We start from the raw sequence: 24,072 nt of genomic DNA on the forward strand, positions 1-24,072 counted from the left end.
GTACTGGTTGATATTTTTAGGCAAAATGCTTTAAGCTTAGCTCCGATATACCTGATACGCGCTGCGGCGAAAAGATGCTACTACTATTTCCACGTGGGCAAAAAGTTTTCTTCTTTGGCACATCCAGGCCCGCGTTCCAGCACGTTCTCGGTGTCGAGCCGAGCGTTGCTATCTCAGACGAAGGCGAGAGATTTAGTGGAACGATTGCAGCTGATTGCAGGCAGCAACGTTAATGCGGCACGGTCCGTTGTGACTGCGGATTATCGGTCATTATTGATAGGTATCCAGTATCGTAGTTATGAGATTGAATATAGCAGACTTGTCTCATTGCGAGACGCACCGTCGTGGTACTTACTTTTTGACCGTACCTATTTTGTCTGGTGTCGGGTTTAGAAGCAAAGGGAGTTGCCATTCATCCCGCATTGCAGTGCTATGTGAAATAAAAAAACATCAAGCTTGTCAGTCAGGGGTTGGTCAAGTGCCTTCTCTGACCAACTTCTCCTTTTGCACAGAATGACATACAAACGCGCAACGGAAATGAACGGGGCATCTGTATGTGGATGAGCTCGCAAAACCAGAAAGGTCAACATAATCGACGAACATCGCTATCCCAGTTGTAAGCTTCAATCCAACGGCCGTCGACACTTGTCGCCTTCTCTATACAAACGTTGCGAGGATCGAAACAGTAGCAGCTCACAACATACCATACAGGACCTGTCCAAAGTTAACACGTCGTTCCTCGTCTTTCGTTGGGAGCATCCTCGCCCAAAGCCGAACATCGGTTCGTTCGTATTTGGACCCAAATTCAGTGAGTCTAAGCCAAAGTACCTCTCGGATCAGAATTTACCTGGGTCAAGATACCTCTCCTCATCTCCCTGCAAGGATGCGGGTTTGCGTTTAGAACGAAAAGAAGAAACCACATACCAGTAAATGATGATTACCTATGTTCCTGCCAGAGTTGGTGAGATCCATCGCTGAATGTAGTCGAATTGCAAGTACAAATCCTTTGGTATCAAGTAGCCCTGAATTGTATCCTCACTTAACGTAATATGAGGGATCCCTGCATGACCAGAGTAATAAACCATCAACTCTTGATGTGATGATACATACCTGTGATAGTGGTATTACGGGGTTCCAGCTTAGCATGTCTACAAGGATAGCTTCATAATAAGGTAATGAAGGTCTGTCTTTGACGTATGTCGGCCTCGTCGAACTTACTACAACAGTGTTAATTTCAGACTGGGCTTGGCCTGAACTTCTGGATGGAGCGGCTATAAGTGGGACAGGTAAAATATTGAGGCAGTGGAAGAAAGAGTTTGATAGCGCTCACCGATGTGGCCTGAGGCCGTCGCCGCAGCCGTATTGATTGGGAACTCCGTGGTTCAAGGCCATCTTTCTCGCCTATTTGCGCCAAGCAGTCAGACACCATAGATTGTGGAGTAGTCCACGCTTCCTAAATCAAATTAGCTACAATGTTTTTACCTGTAATAAATTGTGAGAGTAGTCACGATCTTCAATTTGGTAAATTCGAAAGGTACATCAAGCACCTTTTAAATCGACTTTCTTGAGTACAATGCATCAATGCATAACGCTTGCACCGGGAAACCAGGCGGCGATAAGTCCAACTGAAGAACCCCCCAGCCTACACTTGATAGAATCAATGTCAACTCATGAAAAGGAAATGTTGAGAGAATAGCCGCTCTCTGAGGAGTTTACCCGTACGTAAGGGTTTTGACCGATTGCGCGACAGCAGAAACAATTATTCTCTGCCGACTGCATTTCGTATCCAAACGTGATCCCCATAATATTTACTGCAATAAAGCTGCTCAGGCATCGGCATATGCTGTACGTGATTACTAGCCCCTGAACGTGCCTCGAAACCTTGAGGGGTCCGGATTCTGCGCAAGTGGATATCACGCTGGCGAAGTGAGGAATCTGCTTTAATACATGATGGAAAACTTATCTTTTATGAGATCCTGGTACTGATTCATAGCGCAACACAATCATGTTCCGCTCCACGATATAGCTGTGAAAAGACATGAGCTGCAGCTCAGATTAGAAAGGAGCATACGATCACTTCCAGTACCCATCAATAGAACACGGATCAGGTCACCTCAAAAAAAGTCTGGTCGATTCTCTGATCACTGGTATATGTAGACCCACCATATATATTCTTCCAGACTGTATATGCCAACAAAGGACTGATATTTATATGGAGGGGGTGCCTGTCGCGGGGAGAGACTTTGGATCGCCTCGTAATGATGAGGGCCAAAAGAAGAGCGGCAGTGCCGCAAAGGAAAACGCAGCGACTAGTGAATACGGATGGGTACGCCGGGATTCAATAACTGAAAAACTCAGATGTGATACTCCTTGAGGCATTCAAAAAAGCAATCCTGACGTCCGACCCGAAATCATTCTACGGGTATTTCCCTCAGCTGTGTGATGCGCCTGGGGTATTTTTACTTCACTGTTACAATTCACAGTTATGATCTGGGGGATAGAAGGATAAAGGATTGATGATTTCAATTGGATCTCCCCCTATGTGATAGTTGCGTGATATTAGATATCCGTGCCAGACGATGAGGATCGTAACGCACCTGACGGAACTGGAGAACTTTCTCCGATTCCCGGTGTTCGTCCTGTGATGAAATATTCGGACAGTAGCTATTTACAGACTTGTGCCTTTCAGCCTTGGATCATATACTTACTATTGTAAGTGGCGGGTGGGGCAAGCGTCGAACAGCTTCACGTCATGAAGCAGACGTTGGCTTTCCTGATGTCCCTTTTCACAGAGAAAATGCATGCAGAAACGCAAACTCGGGGCCTAAAAAGTTGTGTCGGACACGAGATTCAGCAGCCCTGAGGTGGCATGAAGGGCGTGGTGATAGATGAACCCACAAATGCTTCGCACAAGCCTCAAACTCCCAAGTACCATTCTGAAGGAACAAAACGTCCGTTGTCCCCCAGTGGGCATGAAACGTTGTTGTTTGTTGTCGGGACTGCAAATTACAGTGATCACGTAGCGGAGACCCAATAATTCTGCTCAATTTCTTACATGCCTCCCAAAGCTCACCGCGCTGGCGCAACGGGCCTCCCTCGTACACACTCCCGTTCATCGTCGGGAGGCTCCTCCAAAGCAGCACTGAACCTTCACTTCACGCAGAAGGATCCTGCTCCAGCGAAGCAAGCCGAAAGAACGAAGAAAAACGGCTTAGTTCATGATGTACGTCACATCAATACTAACCCCTCAAAAATCTGGCTGAACCGCGTGATCTCTCTCGTTTAGTCGCATTCAAGAAATACTTCGCCGTATCCTCCTCGAGTAAATAGCTCGACACATCTTGCTTCAAGGGAGCAGCTACCAGTTCAAACACAGCGGCATGTACCTCCCTCAAACCAGCGGCAGGCAACGACAACTGGCAAACCTAAAGCTGGATTTACTATCGCTAGCCAAAGTGCGGATGAAGACGATGAGTGGATCTCTAGCGAGAGTGGGGCAGCGACTCCGAGCAGTGTGAGCTCCGACAGTGGCAGGTCCCAAACACCGGTCGAGACGCACAAACATTCGCTCCCCGCGGCCCCGCCCATTGATGAACTCATACATCGACCGGAAACTCCAAGAGCACAACCGCCTTCTATGTCACGGGTGCCTACCATCCGTCCTTCCGATGCACCAGCTCGAGCGTTATCAGCTGTAGCTGTGTCAGCTGCACGTGCATCACCGGCTCCAGCACTAGCCACATCCAGACATCCAGTGAAACAGTCTAATCTCTCTCAGCACCCTTCTCCTGAGCGCCGTATCATGGAGACTCGCTCAGAGAACACTTCGCCTATTCATCGTTCACGTCCGCACAAACGCCAGTCAGTCACACGCCCACCATCTACTCATTCGACAACAAGCAGAAATGATGCACCATTACGCCCACATCCACTTATCCGAGGTCAGTCATATGGCCATGCAGCTCCAGTGACACCACGGATGGTGCCTCTCGCTCCACTCACCATCACATCTGAAGCTGCTCCAGCGCACATATCCGGTACTCAGACCTATGATACGGAGGATAGAATATGCACTTCGCCATCTAGTATCAAGACTGCGCATGCTCTACCACCTAATCGCAGGACATCAGTATCATCCGCACGTTCGGTGGTCACTCTTCCGAGTCAAGCACATATCCAACCACTCCAATTCAAGGTTGTACACGACCGCACTCGTACCCTGTCATCCATGTCATCAACTTCATCGAGCTCTGTACAAGCGTTGTCATCACTTGCACAACTTCCCACCACCCGTCCGTCAACACCGCAATATACCTCGCATTTTCCTGCAGCTAGTCTGTACACCAACCTTGAAACTGTGCACCCACTACTCCCACCACCCTACCTTAGTGCACACGTGTCCATCCTTGCGCACCGAAGTCCGTTGAGGGAGTCGTATGATAGAGTTATTGCCGCCAAGGAGCAACAACGACGCGGAGAGAGTGTTTGAGGCGCCCATACTGGTGCTTTTGAATCTTAATTGACTGGTGGAATGTCCGTGACACGTCTCCTCGTTCACCCTCATTTATTAAACTGAGCGATATTTCAGATCTATACATACCATTATTATCAATTTTTCTTTCGTCATTGCACCCGACTTGTGTACCGTTGTGGACAATATGATACCATTTACTGTCCCAGTGTACTCAAAAGTTATCATTTGACGTCTCAAAGTCTTTATTTCTTTAGAGTCATGGCTATGTGATGATCTCTTGCCATTGCAACAGCGTTGAACCTGAGTGCTCTTAGTATTACAAGGCAATCTGAATCCTATGTAGAACACTTAGCCTGAGTACTAGTCATCTCCCTCGAAGATAGTAGCATAGTCCGATGTTCGTTCTTTCCATTTCTTCCGCTCCGATCACCCAAATACGCAAAGGAATGTTAGAGCCGCATACTCAAAACTTGGAAAACGTGATCGTCGCGCGTCCCACACTCACTGCGCAGAAAAAAGTGATGTCCGGTCTCCGCTCCCAGTTCGAGTCCAAGAGCCACTCCAAAGGCTCTAACGGCTCCAAAAACCCCGTCGATGCAGAGCTCAGAGCAAAATCGCCTCGCAATTCCAACGACATGGAACTCGGTATACGCGTACGCGTCGAGCGCTCGGTGATAGTGTTTACAGGGAGGAATCTAAACAATCTAGCTCATGGGTCAAATGAATGTGAGGCACTGGCGCCTAACAAGAAGGAACGACTATTTGCTACGGGATGATACCCAATATACGATATTAATGTGTATATATCCACCCGGTGCTACTATCATAATCTCAGTCCCCATTCACCGTGACAACAAAAATGCGCATATATATTTGGTGATCTGTTCAACTCGACAACGCCGGATCCAGGACCAAGAGTGATATCATGGACACGGACGACACATCGGTTGTGAAGGAGCTCGGAGATACAGCCTTGAACGATGATATGTTTCTCAGCGGTAGGTAGTGGTGTCCTCGAGAGGCGAGGATGATCTTCAGGATAGAAGCAGCGGATGCGCGCGAGTTGTTGCGGCTTGATACCATACTGCATGATGTCCATGTCGAAAGCACGACTGTTGATGAGGTCAGAAGAGCCTCTGGAAACTTTGCCGACAACAATGAGAGTAGGGACGGCTCTGCCACTATCTGTAGGCTGCATCTCCTAAACGTTATCAAGGAGTTGTATCAGCGAGTCAACAACAACCATATGCGACGCACGTCGACACAATACAGTTCGAGAGAAAGGTGTTCATCTGCCGTGCTGGTAATGACGCGAGCATTGATGAAATAATTGCCATCTTCAGGTTGCGCTGTGGTGCCACCGAAAGTGAAAACAGAGACGAGAAGGTCTCCGATATCATCGTCGGCGTCAAGAGAGAGAGGCACAAATCCATGCATCTTCCAGTACCTTTTTTTGGGTTCCAATGTGTAGGGAGTAGCGTTTTTAATGCCGACGACACCGTGAAAAGTGCATGCGGATGCCATGATGGTAGGTCAATAGTAGCAAGTTAGGGGAGAGATCAGTGCGTCTGAGATTCAAAAGCAGGGAATAGGAGACAGGGAGATCGCAAGGGCAGGATTAGCGAATGGCGCTCAGCTGGAGCGCGCACGTGGGGTTGACGCGAATTGGCTCCGCGGGATCAAACGCTCCGTGCTTATTAGAAAGTAGTAGGCTACAATGTTAATGTAAGTAGTATGGAAAGCAGGACAGCGGCCGTGCTCGTTTTGTCACTGTCACATTACCCATAATAAGTAAGCCCAACATCAGGACACCGTGCACCGTAAGAGTGCCATTTAGATATCTGCTGCTACAATATTTACCACTCATTTCTTTCGTTCTCGTCCTCCCCATCAGAAAACCAGGCAACTAACACCTCCTCTTCAGTAACGTCAGGGAGCAAATATGTGTCCGGTTCATCCTCTGCAGACTACGAGTGCACCAGATCCTCAGTCCGAAATGGATTATTCTGACAGGCCTGTCTTTTTGCCTGGCGCTTGGCGGGGGAAAACCTGAGGACTGTTGGCCATACATATTCCCAGCTTTTTCTCTAAGGAGCGAGGGGTCATGCTGACGTATACGCACACAAAGTAAGTCCAATTGTCATGGTTTCATTAACACGTTCCAATCGCTGTAATTACAACATTGCTAGCCACACCTTCGTCCATAACACTGTCTTTAACAGCGGTCTTCAATTTGGATCAGCAATTGGTCTCGCTGGTGTCAGCTCAATAGAGACATCCGTGGAGGCCATCCATGGGGGCTCACATGAGTATAAAGGATGAGCCGCAGTATTTTGGTTCCTCTTGACAGTTGTCTCTATTGAATATTCAGTTCATTTCAGTGTCAATAATCCATGACCGCAGCACGGACCACACACCCCAACCAGAACACAACGACCCCAGAAATCCTGCTCGACGGAGCACGGACTCTGACGAAAAGCTTAACGACACGAACGTGATCATGATCGAAAAAGCTGACCTGGCGAATCTGCCGATGTAGGTTCTTTTTGATAACTGTTCCTTTAGACAACCATTTCCATTTATGACACATTTCTTATTTACTATTATCCCGTTAACGACCACACTGTGATGACCTGCAGGGTAGATATGTTTTTTATTTTATTATGAGAGGTAGGATAGATTTCATGCTGTATTTTAGTTAGACCCGCTACCCATCGGGTATATCAGTAGACTGTATTGCACATGTATGAGAGACATACGATTGATGTACTGATCAGATCACAGTTAGGATTTGACGCCGAACTTAGGTTAACCAGGTTGCTAAACTTATTCACCATCCAGATATTGGCCCTGGAACAAATCGATGAACATGCATCAACACAGACAGGAACACAAAAGGTACCGGAAGTCGCTCATCCAGACCACCTTCTTGAATGTAATCTCTGTTAGTATCAACAACGCGATGGTCTCAAAGACAAGCTCTTCGCTCTCAGCTATCTTCGTGAGATCTAGTTCGCGGCCGTAAAGGTAAAATTGCCAGCCGTCCTCACCAATTTCATCTGTTGCACACAATGAGAGGCTGCATACCGTCAATATACACATCTCCAAGCCTTAAGTGAACATACCCTTGTTTGTTAAAGTTTCCAAACAGGTGCCAATGCTTCAAGACTGGTTTAGAAACAGCACATATCACTCTATCGAGGCCAACACCCGTCAAACGAATATCCCCAGTCACAATCTGGATATCGTCTCTAGTCTCACCCAAAAATGTGAGTCCAAGTTGCTTGTGCACTATGCCTGCAAAAACACCTTCAGTCCCGTTCATCCAAGGGATTAAACTGCGCCTCACTTTTAGCACCGTCAGCGCCGATGATCCACTTGCTATCAAAAGTCTCTGATATGCCGTTCTTTGCTGAATAGCAGTGACGCCCTCGTCGCACTGTTCGAATGAGTGCAGTTCGGTGCCCATATCAACAGAACAAGAAAACAGTGTCGCAGAATCACATCTAGGAGCTGTTGACCCATCAATTTGAAGGCATGCTGAAAATTGAATCAACATGCAGGTTTGATTAAGCGACGGTGTTATGCACGAATGGTATTGCTGGAGTAGGTTCCAGATGCGGGACAATCGGTGAGTATTTCAAAGGTTCCAACGTCCCAGGCTTGTATGAACGGCCGGGAGGGCTACTATTGACTTCTGAAACGTTCAGAAAGTAGTAGACTTCGAGGGAGCGTGACTACATAGAGCATCCATTCAATGAGATCACGGGATGTGACAAGTAGATGTACGACAAACCCATATTCCAGCACCACGCTGTCCGATGCGGGGGTGGTGGTCTTTATCGATGATGCGGACTGGGATTCCGTTTTGAAAGAGCGTCAACGCAGGTCACAGGATGAGTAATATCATAGGTCTCGGTGGGAAAGGAGACTTACCAGTGCGGTAGCATAGACAACTGACGAGAATATTTGGGATGAGGGTCGAGCGACGAGAAGAAATGAGGTCGGTATATAGTTGATCGATCGTTGGCCGTGGTAGGGCCTGAAAAAGACATATGAAAGTTAGTAGGACCGCTCAGGAATGATACCTGTGACTATCCACATAGTAGGCTCCACGGCCGTACACCAAGTAACTCCCATCTCGAGAGAATAACTTGTGATCCTGTTGGTGAATTGGATGGCTGACACTGGCTTATAGGACCTTGCCCGTCCCGCGGCTGTACGATGTTTCTTACTAGTAAGCTCCGCACGCTAGCTAGTAAACGTCAATATCCGCTCGAATGTCCCGTTGGTTACTACTGTTTATTACAAATACTCGACGTCCTGCTTTCCATAAAGTAGAACTTCAAACAATGTGACGTGTCAGTCACACACTGCTTCCGCGCGTTCACAAACCCTGTCCAGTGTCATTGCCAGGGCACAACTCGCCACGCAGTCTAATTCTCATTCCACCGTTCTCTCCAGCGATAGCTACGCTTTCAAAAATACCAGAAGTTCTCGCATAAAACACTTTGAATTCTGGAGACATGTGGTTGTCTGATGCGCAAAGTCAGTTTACCCAAGCTCTGTCTGCTCTGGTTGTTGAATGAGAATCATGATCTTAGAAATTGGCGTGGCCCTTACGACCTTCGGGATACTATTCATGTTCCTTGGTGTCATGTTGTTCTTCGACGCTGCTTTGCTAGCGCTAGGAAATGTATATAACCCCAGTTCCCGTCTTCCATTTTTTGCTCACACCAAGCTCTTGCACAGATGCTCTTCTTATCCGGTCTTACCTTGATTATTGGCCCTCAGAAGACATTCTACTTCTTTGCGCGAAAGCAAAAGCTTCGAGGAACAGCATGCTTCATTGGCGGTATTCTGCTCGTGTTCATGAAGTATGCATTCATTGGAATGATTGTTGAGATATTTGGCTTCTTAAACCTGTTTGGGTACGTGGAGCATTTCATAACGAAGAATTGAACCTGATGGCTAGGTTCAGTGACTTCTTCCCCGTGGTCGTGACATTCCTGCGTCAATTGCCATTCATTGGCAACCTATTGTCATTGCCATACATTCGACCTGTAAGTGTCATTTATCAACGTTTGAGTTAAACTAACCGGAGCAGATCGTGGATCGTATAGCGGGTTCAAGGACGTCGGCTGTGTGACACAGCGAACAAGCTCACCCAACATTATATACCCATTCAGAATTACAGCGGCATTTACAAATGGTTATCTCAATACATGTCCATGAGATAATTCCTGAGCGGCATTGAATGTCTTATACTGATTAAGCGGGTCACGGTTATACTCTTCCTCCATCATGGTCGAATTTCTCATGTGACCGCAATCAATTCGTCACTGGATGTTCTCTTTTCACTGTTCGAGCGTGCTTCAGCGTCATCGGGGAGCGAGTCGGTTAGACGGAAATCAGCTACACGCATGGCGGACAGCTTATCACGGTTGCGGAATGCGAATCCGCCCTTCCTCGTCTGATCAACAATACCGCTGGATAGAGGTTAGGACAATGTGGGCTTACTTACATGGCATGAATGGTTGCGGAAGTTATCGAAGGTGTCGGTGAGAACTGATCTTCCGTGCCAAGATTACTCTTACATGAATAGGATATGAAGTGTTTTGCCGGAGCCAGCAACTGCGAGACAGACCTTGAATTCAAGATATTATAGTGTGGCTCGAGCATAGATACTGACATGGACAGACCACTGTGACTGGCCACCATATACGGTTCCAAGGCCGGTCGCATTAGCACCAGTGAAAAACCAGCTTGAAGCAATCAAATGGCGAGGGCTTGGAATCTGACTGGATCTGACTAGGTGTGCCAAGTATAGCTAGTTATGTAATAAGTGACTTATAAGAACAGATAAGCGCACAATCTTAATGAAGACCAGCCATTTCCTACATATCCTCAGCTCGGAGTCCTTGCAATTCCATTATTATATCACCTGCATTTTGCAGGCACATACTATGACTCGCATGCGCGCGGAGGATTCTCAGCTCATCGATGATCTACACCGACTCTCAAAGAAGTCGCCCAAGCTAGTACGATCAACGGTGTATACCGCGCCGTCGGATCCTTCCATCTCTGTTCGAAGCTGGAAGATGAACGAGTTCAAGTATTATGACGTTCCATCGCCATTTCCAACGCTAGCGAGAGGTCTATTCAGCCGTGAACTTCCATGTGGAGATGACCCTAATGGAGAGCAAAAGTACCAAATCGTAGTTCGAGGCTATGATAAGTTTTTCAACATCGGTGAGGTCCCGTGGACCGATGTGAGTTGTCTCCATGTCAAACCGCCTGACATCGTCTCATTGGAATTCGTTCGCAGTGGTCAACACTCTCCTTACACACAGGACCCACATATACGCTATCACTCAAATCTAACGGATGCATCATATTTGTTGCTTCCCTTTCTCCTTCGAAGCTGATCGTCACGTCCAAACATGCGCTGGGACCGATGCAAGGGGTGTCAGAAACACATTCCGAGGTTGGCCATCGGTGGCTCGAGAAGCACTTGGAAGAAAAGGGCAAAACCAAGGAACAGCTGGCATCGAGATTGTGGGATAAGCAGTGGACAGCCATCGCTGAGGTATGTGATGCATACAAGCAAACAAAAGTTCTAGAACTAACTGCTACTTCACAGCTTTGCGACGACAGCTTCGAGGAGCATATACTTCCTTATTCTGCCGAGAAGTCGGGTCTACATCTCCACGGAATAAACGAGACTTCGAAGGAATTTCATACTATGCCTACAGAAACGGTCGACGCATTCGCAGAAGAATGGGGGTTTATAAAGACGCCTGTCATCACCCTGAACTCGATTTCAGAGGTGAAATCCGTCACCGACGATATTGCGAAAACTGGGAAATGGAACGGCGAAGCACTTGAGGGATTCGTAGTCCGTACGCACATCATCGATCCAAAGCAGGGCTCTACCACTCGCAATGCGCGTCCTCCTTACCCAACAGGATCCTCTTTCTTTTTCAAAGTAAAGTTTGATGAACCGTACATGATGTATCGCGACTGGCGGGAAGTCACCAAAATTCTGTTGTCAACACAAGGATCGCTCAACGACGCCAAATTGCCGAAGTCGAAGTTGAAGCGAAAGGATACCCACCTTTATGTCGAATGGGTAAAGAAGGAAATAAGGCATAATCCTGGTGCGTTTTCGGAATATTTGAAAGGCAAAGGCATCATCGCCACTCGCGAGAGATTCTTGAAATGGATGGAGACCGGCGAAGGGAAGAAGGGGTTGGCCGTACAAAATGCGGCGCCACCAACCACCAAGGAGTTTGAGAAGACGATAATTTTGCCTGTTGCCATTCCCGGGTGTGGTGAGCACCCAATTTCTGTCTCGTGCCTTTCTTTACAGTTTCTGCTTCACAGGCAAGACCGCTGTTTCCGTTGCCCTCACTTCTCTATTCGATTTCGGACACACCCAGAGTGACGATATACAAGCGAAAAAATCTGCTCCCGCGTTCATCAGGAATGTTGTCAACCTCTTGGAGCACCATGATACTGTTATAGCCGACAAGTATGGATCATGCTGGATCTCGTGATCGCCCTCGTACTAACCTGCTGCAGGAACAACCACCTCAAGCAACATCGCGACTCCCTACGCGAAGCCGTTGCCAAAATGGACCCCCCTGTTCGTCTCCTCGCGTTGAATTGGTCACTCGATCGGCCTCAAGCAACAATCCATCGGATATGTGGTGACAGAGTTTTTGCGCGTGGTGATAAGCACCAGAAACTTCGTGCTGACACCCTGGCTAAGGCGCACGAAGACGTCATATGGCAGTTTATCCGTGCTTCAGAGGAGCTTTCCGACGAAGAGGTAGACGTGAGGATAGAAATGGACATCGAAGATACCCTTGAGAAAACTGTAGACCGTGCAGTCGCTGCCTGCGTCAGCATCCTTGGTCTTCGACAGCCAAGTGCAGATGAGATCGACGAGGCCGTGTGCAAGGCCCGTAACTACATGCCTCAGACAAAAAAGCCTCAAGAAGAGAAGAAGAAAAAGAAAGATGAAGAACCCATGCCGCGCTACTTCGGACTCCTGCCAGAAGTTGATCTCATTGATGTCATCGGGAAACAAATGGAAAACGCATCGGACGTACCAGAAAATGGGAAAACGTTCTGGAATGCCCTCGTTGCGGGACATCGTGTCACCGTGCGCCCCCATATCACTATAGTGCACATCAAATCCCTCCCCGATGCCATTGAGCTTTGGGAGCGGTGCTCACAACTCCATAAAATGGCACTTCCTCCCTCGTTCACCTTCACTCTCGGTCATTTGGTCTGGAACGAACGAATTATGGCCATTGCTGTGGATGACTTCGAGCTCGACGGTTCACCGGACAATCACTCTTCTGCAGATCAGGAAGGGTGTGAGTTTGTGTCGAAACTGTCGGAGGAAAACCGAAATGCTTTGCACATAACGGTTGGAACAAGCGATCCTGAGGTACTCCCTTTTGAAGCGAAGGCTCTTGTGGAAGTATGGCGCTTTGGGAAGAGATCAGGAATCGGCTCACTCGAACTTGAAGGGCTGACAGCGCGAGGAAGAATCAAAGGACTGTTTAATTGAAGATGCTGTGGTCTTGTTTCTTTTAGTGATAGCCTCATGGCCATTTGTACAACGTATACCCCCTCATCAATCCGCCATTGATTAAATTGTATCAACGCCAATTCAATAATACACACAACTGAGAACTCAGCGCTAAGTTACAGTCCACGTTCAGTTTGCATGCCGTTTCTTCAGCGTGAACGCCGTCTTCGAACATCATAGGAAAGGGGCGGGGTAGAACTGAGGCTGGAGACAAGGATTTGGTGGTGGGGAGCGGAAATATTGATCCATATCAGATTAATCGAATTCTGATGGAGGCAGAGGCGAGAACAGCGATTCCGGTCCTGGTTCTAGTGACAGTTCCAACGTGGCCGTTGCTGTTGGTTTCAGTGTAACATCAGGTACCTTCGCCCTCCCACTCCCCAATCCCATACATCCTTGTCCTCCTTGCCTTAACACCAGGTCTCTTACCTACCACCTGCTCCTTACTCACTGTACCGGGAAATGAGCGGGCGAGCACGTATAAGGTGATAATGTGTGGTTCAACTGAGATGGGGTGTACAACCCCGAGATACGTGAACTGACGGGCCAGTTTGACAAGGTTGATGGCTCATACTTCTTGCTTGTGGGGACAAATGCACATATGGAGTTGCGTCCTTAGACTGGTGACCAGCCCGTCTATTTGCGTCCTGCCTGTCTGCGAGACTTGCTGAATTAAACACCCCGAAATGTGAATCCGCACGCCAAGATGTTGAGGGACTTCCGGATGCAAAAATCTGGGACACATTTACCCTAATTGACCGTTAAATTCGTCAAATTTACAAGTAAATTACTAATTAAAATTAGTTGACTTGCAAATTTACGCTACATGGCCTCGAGGATGGCAGTGTTAATTTGGGCTCAGGACACTAACTATTCCACGGCCATGTCTTATGGTCATCTTCGAATCTTTTGAATGCTGGCTGGCTTGCAAACGACAGCAGTCAACACACAGAAATGTCGTTCACATTCGAATGGCCACGCTTTTCCGACCAGTTTCATACAGATGCTATCCAGATGCTCAATAACGCCCTCAACAAGGGTAACAAACCGCCAGTCATCGCTGACAAGATTGAAGTCGTAGAACTTGAAATGGGAACGCAGGTGGGTTCTGCACGGTTCAAACTTCACCGTACCTTGCACCTCACTCATACCACCTGACAGCCACCAGAACTCGAAATTCGGGATATCGGTGACTTGACAATGGACCACTTTCGCGGTATATTTCGTTTCACTTACGCAGGAGACGCACATATCGTACTCAAGACCAAAGTGCAGGTGTTTAGTGCTGCTACTTGTATCCCCTTCTTTCCATCATATTAACAATTTCTTCATCAGGCAAATCCCTTGAATCACAAGCAACCTGATATACATATCATGACAGGCTCTCGAGGCATGCTGGCTGCCAAAGACCCTCTTGTAGTTCCAATGCTCCTCCGCCTCTCCCACTTCAAACTCAACTCTTATGTCGTCCTAGTCGTCTCAAAGCAAAAAGGCATCACACTCGTATTCAAGACAGATCCCCTCCAGAACGTAGATATAAATAGCACATTCGACTCCATCGCTGTAATCCAGAAGTTCATCCAACGCGAGATCGAAGGCCAGCTTAGGCAGATGTTCAGGGAGGATCTACCGGGAATCATACATCGTCTCAGTCAACAGTGGGTAAAAGCCAAAGTAGAGACGCCATATCTCGACAAGCGAGCACCTATATCGCGACCCCGAGCTTTCGATGTTGTTTCTACACCTGACCTTACATACATATCACCTGGCATTTCTGGTATCGGGTTACACATGCTCCGCCAACAATCCCTTGGCTCCCTCTCTTACGGTCGCGCACACTCGATATCGGGTGCTTCCGTATCAAGTTCAGCTCGTAGAAGTATCCGAACTTCCCCCACTCCCTCTCACATGAGTCCGCCAGTATCAGACCCATCTTCCTCCAATCCCGAGCAAGAAATCTTTGACCCAACATACGGCCTCCGTCCAGAAGGGCTCCCAACAAAGAGCGTCTTCTCATCCTTCAGCCGTCTCTTCACACGTAACATGGGTCTTGGAGATCTCGCTGAAGAGCCCGGAGAAGACGAAAGCTTGGAAGGCGAAGAAGAGCAGGGTTCATTCGATGTTGTCGACTGGGAAGATTCAGTACCAGAGTATCCACCACCCCCAACTACCGTCGAGGAGCCTGTCACGGAATACGAAACGCTGCCTGCAGTGGGTGGTGGCACTATTACCCGTCCGCGAGTGTACCATTCCCAATCCATGATTCAGACTCCTTCAAAAACATCCCATTTGCCAGATGCAACTTCTGTCCGCTCAGACCCTCAGACCCGTCCGTCGCATCCCACCCGCTTATCCTTTCATCAGCAGCATTCTAACTTCAACCCGTATTTTCCTGTTACTCCTGCGCTTTATGGCGTGCCGCGCCTCCATACACGGTCAGAGCCCGGATACGATATCCCCACACAATCTCACCTACCTCGCCCCATCACTCCCTCCAGCCTCGAAACCCAATTCTCCTCAAGCAGCGGCGTCATCGACACCCCACCCTCTTCCATCACACCCCCAGACGCAGCCACAACCCCAGACACAAACACAAATACAGAAAAATCCCTCAAATCATCCCTTTCCTCGCGTCGCCTCTCCGTCTCTTCCTCCTCTAATATAAACCACTTTGACACCTGGAGTACCACGCACACGCACACCATAGACCCGGATCCAGACCCCGTCATCCTCCGCCCCGTCCTCAACAACACCATCTCCCAACTAAGCACCCTATCCCAGTCGAACCACACATTATCACCCTATACACGCCCGCTCGCTCATTTCACGGTACGGAGTGTTCCTCCGAGAACGTTGAGTAAGGAGCAGGTGGGTGAGAGACCTGTTGTTAAGGCGAGGAGGAAGAGGATGTATAGGATTGGGAGTGGGAGGGCGAAGGTGCCTGATGCTGTGTTGAAACCAACAGCAACGGCTACCAAGTCGTCATCGGAACTGGAACTGGAACCGGAATCGCCGTTCTCACCTGTGCCCCCATCAGAATTCGATCAATCTGATATGGATCGATATTTCCGCTCGCTGCCACCACTGTCACAACAGTCCCTATCCCCAGCCTCAGATCTACCGCACCCCTCTTTCCATGACGTTCGAAGACGACGTCCACGCTAGATTTATTTATTGATTCTGCGACATGACTTGATGATTTATTATGGCAGTGCATGGGCTTGTAGCATTGTAGTATACAGACATATCTTATCTTACACATTACATTCCAAGAACAAAGAACTAGGACAAGGACAATGTACCGCACGCACGCAATATGAATATGATCCGACTCAAATCCAAAGCAATAAGGACAACACCGACGACGACAGCAACAACATTTCCAAATTTTAAATATACCCATTCTCTTGTCCCATGTTAAACGATGGGGAAAGATTCAACATATCTCCCGAAGGCGCTACAGGCTGAACGAGTGGTGAAGATGACATTTCGACCTGGAGGAAATCCTGCATGCGATAGTTAGATGTCTGAGTACTAAAAAAAAGAAAAACACCCACATCGACATGCATACTCGGCAACCTACTCGTGTTCTGCCTTGCACTCGGTAACTGCCTCAACTCACGAAAATCATTCCGTGTATACGTCTTTGTGAGGCCCGTTACAGCTGGAGAGCGCAGTACTGCTGTTGGTGGGGAGATAGCCACGAGGCCTAGGACGTCTTGGCTGGGTGATTTGCGCTTTGGTGGTGGAGTGCTGGGTAGGGGGGCTGGTGGTTGAAGGAGCGAAATCAGGTCGCAAAGGGGCATCGTGAGGGTCGATGGAAGGAATGAGATTGTTGGTGGCGGGGATGGGAAGGGATGGAAGCCTTTGATGATGGGGAGCATAGAGAGCATGTTGGGTGGTAACGATGTTTCCAAGTGGGTGCATAGCTTGACCCATTGCTCGGAGGTGAGCCCGTGGAGATCGGATTGGGAGGGAGAATCGAGGAGTAGGAGCGTGTTGACGACGCTCTCGGAGTCGAGGGAAGAGAGGTTGTCATTTGATTCTACTACTGCGCCCAGTGCGTGTCCTACTTCCCAGAGCAGTCGTTCGGGATCCCTGTCTTTCTCGTCGGTCGTCTCGAGGACAGCAGAGATCAAGCCGAAGGCGTTCATCCTGCGTACGCTCGGCTCTTGCACTTGCACACCGCACAAGAGTACAGCAACGACAGAAAGTCTGAGCTCAATCCCTAGAGACTCTGGATTCTCAGCTAACCGCCCGGCAATCATTCCAAGATGTCTTGAATAGAGGCTGGCTTCGAGTAAGCCGGTCATAACGGTTCCCCACTCCGATTGGTATAATGAGGATATACACCAGTCGCCGTCTTCACCTTCTATGAGCCCTGCCACAAACTCGAGTCCTGCGCCCACTTCCCACTGTGTGACAACCCCTCTTTCGGTCATCACCTTCAAAAGACCAGCGAGTCTCTTCACCTCCCCTTGGACGAGGAAGTCACCCAGCCCCAACACACCCCGGTCGAGGTTGACAAGTCGCTGGACCAGTTGGACCTTGTGCGCGGGTTCGAGATGACGGAAGAAGAGTGTGAGGGGAGTTAGAATTTGAGGAATGACAATGGGCATCCAGCCCACGGGTAGGTCCCCGTCATCTGCTAGAACTCGAAGGACCAGGTAAAAAGCACTTAAAAGTCTTCTCGTAGGATCGACATTATCAAAATGGAGCCCCTGTTCAAAGAGCGTGCGGAGAACTACAGATAGGCCACACTTGGATTGATCTTGCAAGTTCCTTGAAAACGCACAGAGTACGTTGGCACAGGCATGTTTGGTAAGGAGTGCGGCGTCCCGTACTGCGCTGTTTGCGACAGATTCGTGGGATGCGACATCAGCACAGCTGTACATATCCAAAACGCCGCTCACGAGCATCCGGACTGCACGGCTTGTGGTAATGGAGAATGCATATAAGCTCGCAATGAGGAGGAGGCTCTCGTTCGTCACGAGTAAGAGCGGTTCAAGACCAATCGTAAGTGATGGAGAAGGCGTCAATGAGAACCCTTGCTTCACCTCCACGCTGATACGAGTAAACACATCGATGGCATAATTCAAAAGTCCATGCGTATGTTCACCCCACACAGCCTCCAACACCGTCCAGTCACCACATTTGGTTCCGCTCTCGGTATTATCCTCTAGCGTGTGCATGATGACAGCCATAGCAACCCTAAGAGCCCGTATCCTGCCTTGATCCAAAATTGCGTCGTGACCTTCTTTTGCAAACGCAACGAGTTCCTCTACGGCCCCGCGAACGCCTTCGGCTGCGATTTTGGCGGCGCGCTCTATGTCTGCTCGTTCGCGCTCGTTGATCCATGTTAAGCTCCATGGTTCCCAACTCCTCACGCAGCGAACGAAATCAGAATTGAGGAAACTTTGCGGGTTGGCTGCAAGTGCGTAAAGAAGGGACTCAGCGTTGATCCCTGCAGTTGTGGGTGGGTCATTCCCAATTGTCATGCATTCCAGGCGGAAGGTCATTTGGGGTAGAAGTAGTAGGGGGGAGATGATCTGATATATTCGTCAGAAGTTGGGCAAAGTAATGATAGGTATGACATACCGCACGATATCCAGGAATTTCCTGCCACAAGCGCAAAACACCCAGAGTGCGCTCGCGACAATGTAAATTTGGAAGACTGTCCGACCAGGCGTACACAGCTAGCACTGAAGCAACTCCAACATATGCCCTAACGAACGCCATGAACTCCGAATGAGATATATCCTCAGAAGGGTTCAAGCCCGACATCAAATCTGGCGGATACACGCCCTCGTATGCCGGTGCATCTCTGATCTTCGCAAGAAGGTCCTCATGAGTGGTGATACACGACAGCCATATGCCAAAACTCTTTTCCTCCTTTCCAATGTCCTTTAGAAACAGCGCTGCCCTGGTGTAATCTGCATCTGGAACCCCGGATAGCGCTTGATCAAAGACTGTCCACGATCCTACCCGATCACTTAACCGTCGACAAGCCTTCTTCATCTCGGGGGTCACTGTCGGCGGCGCAAGGACAGCTCGTAGGACATTAAGAAACCACGACGCCTTCAACAACCGCGATATATCTGGATTTGTTGTTGCATCCAGAAGTGTGAATAAAGCGTCTTCATCCAAAGTTGATGGGTCAAATATTGTCTCAAGTTCGAGCGCTTGCTGCGAGAGTGTGAAAACAAGTATTTTTGTGCGCCTAAGAATTGACCTACCATCAAAGCCTGTGCAAACTCAGGAGTCTGCGAAGCAGAGCGAGAGAGAATGCCTGCAATGAGATATGACTGTGCATCGTCCTACGAAAGAAGTTAATGGGTTTAGGTGGGGGTTGACTTCGGAAGACGTACCCTGGGACCGACTGCCTCTGAGACTTTCTTTGCAAAACGATGCAATTGCTCTGATGAAATGTCATCCACCACAGGACGACTCAAAGATCGGAACGCAGTATCTAAATCGATATCCATTTCTTCCTCGTTCAGGTCGGAGTAAAGATGCGGAAATTCCGGGAGCTCCCAGTCATCATTAGGTTGCTTGAGGCAGAACATAAGGCGGATGACGAGGGAAAGGGAGGGCGCATTGGGAATTAGTGCCAGCAGATTCCTCGCAAGAGCGGTTGGGTCGTTGCTCTTTGCAGCATCTAAGGCAGGCACGAGGGGAACAGAGGAATGGGTGGGTAGCGAGAGGGGAGAGTAAGTAGTTGACTTGGGTGGGCTATCTGAAACGACATCGCCGTATATTGCCATTGATACTGTTTCAAAGTCTCCACGTACAATCATTAAACGAGTCGCGAACTGAGAATTAAGTTGGAAAAGACAATATATAAGTGGCATTCAAAATACCTCAGAGCCCATGTTCACTGCATATTCCACTATACCGCCTGCGTATGGGATGACGGTTGGCATGAGTGCATTAGGTGCCTTGAGCTTTTGCTTCGCGTCTACCGGTGAGCCCACGGGGTAGGCATTGAAATATACATCAAGAAAGAACGCTTCTGGTTCTGTGCGGCTGACTATATGGTTATCTCTATGTCACGCAGCATGATCAGGAATAGTTGCACTTACGCGATGATGTTTGGACACTGACCAAAGGGCTGCACGTCTGTGGGAAATATCTTGATCGAATGCACTCTGCTTGGTGACGAGAATCTGATAGCAGAGAGCTTGGATGGGCCTGCAGGACTGAGTGTGCACCATTGCAGTAGCATTATTTAAACCGAAGTCAAACTCCAAGTCGTCACGTCGATTGCTTCAAGGATTTTGTTTGGATTAGAGGCTCTTGCCAAACAAATTATGGTCCATGAGTCACATGATGCAAAGCCCTCGATGTAAAACAATTTAAACAAATGATAACATAGACCGAAAACAGAGTTAGCGACATTTTGAAGGCTCGAGTTGTACTAGTACCGTGACATCTCAGCTTCCGAGTCTACTACGATATGGGTCGTGTCAGGAGATAATTTGAATGCAGCGAGCCTGAGGATGTTCCACAAAGTCATAATACTGGAACTGCGGGAAATACGTATCCGCCCGTATCAAAGGCCATGAAGCTCACATACACTCTAAAGGTAGGGGTTTTCTGTCAATTCGAGCGACAATATTCGAGTAAATCGTAGATCATGTAGCGGTTCAAGGCATCGGCGATGAATATCATACAAACTCACGTCATTCAGGTATCCGTCATAGATACTCACCGGATGGTAGTGGTATCGTTATATACATGGATATTTAATAATATCTGCGGGGTAGTGGATGCTTGTACGGATCGAGGAGGCCATGGTATTCGTGCTTCTTGTGAGTGTATTTTCATGCAACCCCAACTAATTCGTCACTGAACACCTTCTTTTCACTGCTCGAGCGTCCTTTCGCATCACCAGGGAGCGACTCGGTTGGAGAGGAGTCATCAGGAGTATGCTTCAAGTTGTCGGTAAGCTCATCGCGGTTGCGGAATGAGAATCCGTTCTTCCTCGATTGGTCGACAACAAGGCCGCTGTATATAGTTGAGAACAATGCAAACTTGTAAAATGCTGGGTCTTACACAGCGTAAATGGTCATGACGATGTAACCTGACACTGGGACAAGATACGAGTGACGGGTATTTGTTGCGTCAGCGAGGGCACCTTGTGCAGGTGGGTACCAAGCCCCTCCCCCAACACCCTGAGTTTAGTGAGAACCTCGAATCGACGACAGCCAGAACACGAGAGGACTCACCATAACAATAAGACCAGAACCCCGCTTTGTGTGCACTCCGAGGTTCTTAGTGCCTAGGGTGAAGATGCACTGAAAGTACACGATAAATGAGGTGTAGCTCAAAAAGAGGAAGAGACGTACAGGATAGCAAATGGATTCGAAGAAGAACAGACAGAAGAGACATGCGACAGCGCTATACCCAGGAAGCTGAGAGACCAATAGGCAGAACAACGAACAACAAAATCCATAGAAGGCTAGCAATAAGGCAGGGTCGATAAAGTTGAGCATCAATACACCAAGAAATCTGTAAGCCATTAAATTCAGAATGTCGATGAAGGTAGAATATCGTGTCATGTCTCACCGTCCTACGGTGAATGTGACCTGGCAGAACGAGAAGAGCTGGCTAGCCTTTGACTGGTCGATACCAACTCCTTGGTCAACGAGGAAGTTGACGGCGAAAGAGGCGATGGTTACTTGTGCACCGCTGTGGTATATTTAAGGCCCACTACACAAGCCGGAGAGAACCAGAAAAACGCACACGTAGGCGGTCTGGGCAACAAACCCAAAGATACAGCGATATTGCTTCCAGAAAGGTCCTTGGCCATCTGTGATGCCAACCTCATCTATCTCTTCAGCCAAAGCATCTTCTGTGATTTCAGGTAGGTTGCAGAAGCTGTTGAAGGTTAGGACGGGTGTTCCGTCATGCAAAAATTGGTCTCACAAAAATAGTATATTAAGTACTATGCCGAGGCCAGCGACTGCAAGATAGACCCTAATAAAAGTTTAGTACGGTGCTTACACAAAAGCTATCAGGCAGACCATTGCACAGTGCCAAGACTGGTCGCATTGGCACCAGTGAAAAACCAGCGTGAAGCGATCAAAGGTCCAGCAAAGGATGGGACGCCTTGGAACCCTTGACTGAAGTTCAAACGGGCGGCAGCATACTGAGGCGTGCCAAGCACAGATATGTAGGAGTTAGCCGCGACCTCGAGTGTTGAGAGGCCGCAACCTAGGTAGGATAAGATATTAGTACTATAGTGATATAGCTCTTGTAAGTTGAATTACCAATTACGAATGTACTCCCGACGAACCCTCCATATGTTTCGTATTTCGCGGATGGCCAGAAGAATACGGCACCTAAGAGATGGTAAGTCTGTATATTTTATGAATGAGGACACCAATACCAATGGAGTACAAGCCAAGGCCGATATGAATGCCTTTCTATAAGTGGAAGCTGTTCGTTATCTGGTTTGTGGATCTCCAGATTAAGAGTCACCTTGTATCCTACTCGTCTCATCTGCTCTGATTAGTATTTCTCTGAAGGAAACACTGATGTGACTCACAAATATACCCGCGAACGGTGCCCACACGAAATAGGCACCCTAACATGCGATTAGCGAGAACGATCGCGCTATCACCAAGGACCAGACACTTACAAAGTATGCTAATTCTAAGAGTGTGCTCTGAAGCTTGGAGATCCCGAATACGGTCTGGAAGTGTGCGTTGAGTACTTCAAGAAGCTGTTATCGAAGGTTCGATCAGCTGGAGGAATATATTTGCAAATGCAGGGAATTCATACACCACCGGCAAAACCCCCTGCAGTTCGCCGTCAACTTCGTTATTTCGGTACCAATACCACAAAGAGACCTATGACTCACAAGTAAAAAATAAGGACGTCACAAGAGCGAACGCAAAGGCCCATTGCCTTCGTCCGAGTTGAGTTCCTGCATTTCGTTCAATCAATCCTGTCCAGACATCGAGGTGAACCTGTGTTCAGTGCTCACCAGTAGTTCCTGTAGGAGGTGCCATGCAGGAAAGGATGGACACGCGTCTATATGCCTGAGAACCATTCGACGCTTATATGATATTGCGGACCATGATTGCATTGGAGCATCAGAGAACCGATGAACAAATGAGAAGGGTCATTTAAAGCAATATATAATACAGCATCACAACAATCTTCGTATATCTGCTGACCGCTTCACATGGGAATATAGTTGGCATTGTCGAGGAAACAACAATTTGAAAGCACACCAGCTGACACTGTAGATAGTAGTTTCAATGAAAATCACTGCAAAATGCGCTGATGCTGAATGTTTCAGAGTAAATTCCACTGAAATGGCATGCAATTAATTTCATGCGTAACGGCGCCTACGCGCCGAGTCCCCGACTCCATTTTCCCACAACCCGCGAAACCACAATCTTGCCATTTCACGTCCAAACGAACAATTTATATCACATCACTGACCAACCATATATACACACACCTCAGTGTTGGAACTTGGATGTCGACGCGAAGCTGGAGATTGAATGTTTGGAATGTTACCACTACTATATATGACCGAATCCTCGTGTTCACCCTCTTTCCCCAGTCTGTTGTAGGGCTTGTAGTCCTTGTAGCCTCGTAGAGGCTATTTTTGCAGTGTCCCTCAGGTCCTAGTGCAGCGCGCGCTATCACTACCACGGCACACATCCTTCCTATCGTTGGCCGACAGCCGTGGCGCACGCACGCGCTTCGGTTCGCATCCGCTTTTCATCGGTTCCGTCGCGCATCCTACTCCGTCCTATCCATGTCCTCTGCTTGTCCATTGATGCATATTTTATCTCATTCGCGTTAGACTGATTATATTTCAGAAGTGATATCGCGTATGTTTCGTTACTTGCATTATAGACCCTTAATATGTATTACCGTTATCTTCTCGGTTCTGAACAGTGCTACGATATATACTTTAGACTTAGGAATTTTCATGTAGCTTCTTTTCCCACTATCGAAATTATCATCCATT

At 48.2% G+C, this 24,072-nt stretch overlaps 10 protein-coding genes across 10 annotated transcripts; 5 read left to right on the forward strand and 5 right to left on the reverse strand.

Annotated features, from left to right (window-relative positions):
* Nucleotides 1–941: 941 nt before the first annotated feature.
* F5147DRAFT_573707 (uncharacterized protein) lies at nt 942–1,245 on the reverse strand (the record flags this gene model as incomplete). Its single annotated transcript, XM_041431173.1, has 2 exons — nt 942–1,060; nt 1,107–1,245. Coding segments are annotated over 2 exons (258 nt in total), but the record flags the coding sequence as incomplete, so codon positions are not given.
* A 1,801-nt stretch (nt 1,246–3,046) lies between these two features.
* On the forward strand, nt 3,047–4,679 carry F5147DRAFT_103596 (uncharacterized protein). Its single transcript, XM_041428034.1, has 2 exons — nt 3,047–3,223; nt 3,287–4,679. Exons 1-2 carry the CDS (start codon nt 3,056–3,058, stop codon nt 4,487–4,489), a joined length of 1,371 nt encoding a protein of 456 aa, XP_041294684.1. The 5' UTR covers nt 3,047–3,055; the 3' UTR covers nt 4,490–4,679.
* Nucleotides 4,680–5,297: 618 nt separating this feature from the next.
* F5147DRAFT_651502 (uncharacterized protein) lies at nt 5,298–5,998 on the reverse strand (the record flags this gene model as incomplete). Its single annotated transcript, XM_041433542.1, has 2 exons — nt 5,298–5,675; nt 5,732–5,998. The coding sequence occupies 2 exons, from the start codon at nt 5,996–5,998 to the stop codon at nt 5,298–5,300; spliced, it is 645 nt and encodes a 214-aa protein (XP_041294685.1).
* Nucleotides 5,999–6,325: 327 nt separating this feature from the next.
* Nucleotides 6,326–6,827, forward strand: F5147DRAFT_687259 (uncharacterized protein). Its single transcript, XM_041436828.1, has one exon. The coding sequence runs from the start codon at nt 6,617–6,619 to the stop codon at nt 6,794–6,796; it is 180 nt and encodes a 59-aa protein (XP_041294686.1). The 5' UTR covers nt 6,326–6,616; the 3' UTR covers nt 6,797–6,827.
* A 345-nt stretch (nt 6,828–7,172) lies between these two features.
* On the reverse strand, nt 7,173–7,943 carry F5147DRAFT_772046 (uncharacterized protein; the record flags this gene model as incomplete). Its single annotated transcript, XM_041441311.1, has 4 exons — nt 7,173–7,181; nt 7,234–7,324; nt 7,377–7,553; nt 7,600–7,943. The coding sequence occupies 4 exons, from the start codon at nt 7,941–7,943 to the stop codon at nt 7,173–7,175; spliced, it is 621 nt and encodes a 206-aa protein (XP_041294687.1).
* Nucleotides 7,944–8,835: 892 nt separating this feature from the next.
* On the forward strand, nt 8,836–10,097 carry F5147DRAFT_633556 (vesicle transport protein). Its single transcript, XM_041432845.1, has 5 exons — nt 8,836–9,022; nt 9,079–9,170; nt 9,227–9,405; nt 9,456–9,537; nt 9,582–10,097. Exons 1-5 carry the CDS (start codon nt 9,001–9,003, stop codon nt 9,621–9,623), a joined length of 417 nt encoding a protein of 138 aa, XP_041294688.1. The 5' UTR covers nt 8,836–9,000; the 3' UTR covers nt 9,624–10,097.
* Nucleotides 10,098–10,215: 118 nt separating this feature from the next.
* On the forward strand, nt 10,216–13,185 carry F5147DRAFT_687269 (RNA ligase-domain-containing protein). Its single transcript, XM_041436829.1, has 6 exons — nt 10,216–10,289; nt 10,337–10,746; nt 10,803–11,063; nt 11,118–11,808; nt 11,861–12,008; nt 12,059–13,185. The coding sequence occupies exons 2-6, from the start codon at nt 10,354–10,356 to the stop codon at nt 13,056–13,058; spliced, it is 2,493 nt and encodes an 830-aa protein (XP_041294689.1). The 5' UTR covers nt 10,216–10,289; nt 10,337–10,353; the 3' UTR covers nt 13,059–13,185.
* A 715-nt stretch (nt 13,186–13,900) lies between these two features.
* F5147DRAFT_103742 (uncharacterized protein) lies at nt 13,901–16,587 on the forward strand. The gene is made up of 3 exons (XM_041428035.1): nt 13,901–14,180; nt 14,241–14,354; nt 14,415–16,587. Exons 1-3 carry the CDS (start codon nt 14,034–14,036, stop codon nt 16,242–16,244), a joined length of 2,091 nt encoding a protein of 696 aa, XP_041294690.1. The 5' UTR covers nt 13,901–14,033; the 3' UTR covers nt 16,245–16,587.
* On the reverse strand, nt 16,132–20,353 carry F5147DRAFT_103750 (uncharacterized protein). Its single transcript, XM_041428036.1, has 7 exons — nt 20,162–20,353; nt 19,940–20,105; nt 19,448–19,891; nt 19,316–19,396; nt 18,678–19,265; nt 16,637–18,628; nt 16,132–16,585 (listed from the first exon to the last, which is right to left on the reverse strand). The coding sequence occupies exons 1-7, from the start codon at nt 20,302–20,304 to the stop codon at nt 16,469–16,471; spliced, it is 3,531 nt and encodes a 1,176-aa protein (XP_041294691.1). The 5' UTR covers nt 20,305–20,353; the 3' UTR covers nt 16,132–16,468.
* Nucleotides 20,354–20,758: 405 nt separating this feature from the next.
* Nucleotides 20,759–23,149, reverse strand: F5147DRAFT_752682 (major facilitator superfamily domain-containing protein). The gene is made up of 16 exons (XM_041440221.1): nt 23,071–23,149; nt 22,945–23,010; nt 22,866–22,882; nt 22,723–22,806; nt 22,630–22,668; nt 22,563–22,583; nt 22,471–22,507; nt 22,352–22,423; nt 22,106–22,295; nt 22,008–22,058; nt 21,825–21,959; nt 21,648–21,770; nt 21,428–21,590; nt 21,308–21,376; nt 21,135–21,253; nt 20,759–21,086 (listed from the first exon to the last, which is right to left on the reverse strand). The coding sequence occupies exons 1-16, from the start codon at nt 23,093–23,095 to the stop codon at nt 20,903–20,905; spliced, it is 1,395 nt and encodes a 464-aa protein (XP_041294692.1). The 5' UTR covers nt 23,096–23,149; the 3' UTR covers nt 20,759–20,902.
* Between the last annotated feature and the right edge of the window lie 923 nt (nt 23,150–24,072).

The sequence above is a fragment of the Suillus discolor genome, assembly GCF_016758755.1.
Source record: "Suillus discolor strain FC423 chromosome Unknown F5147scaffold_18, whole genome shotgun sequence".
In the NCBI taxonomy this organism is placed as follows: Eukaryota; Fungi; Basidiomycota; class Agaricomycetes; order Boletales; family Suillaceae; genus Suillus; species Suillus discolor.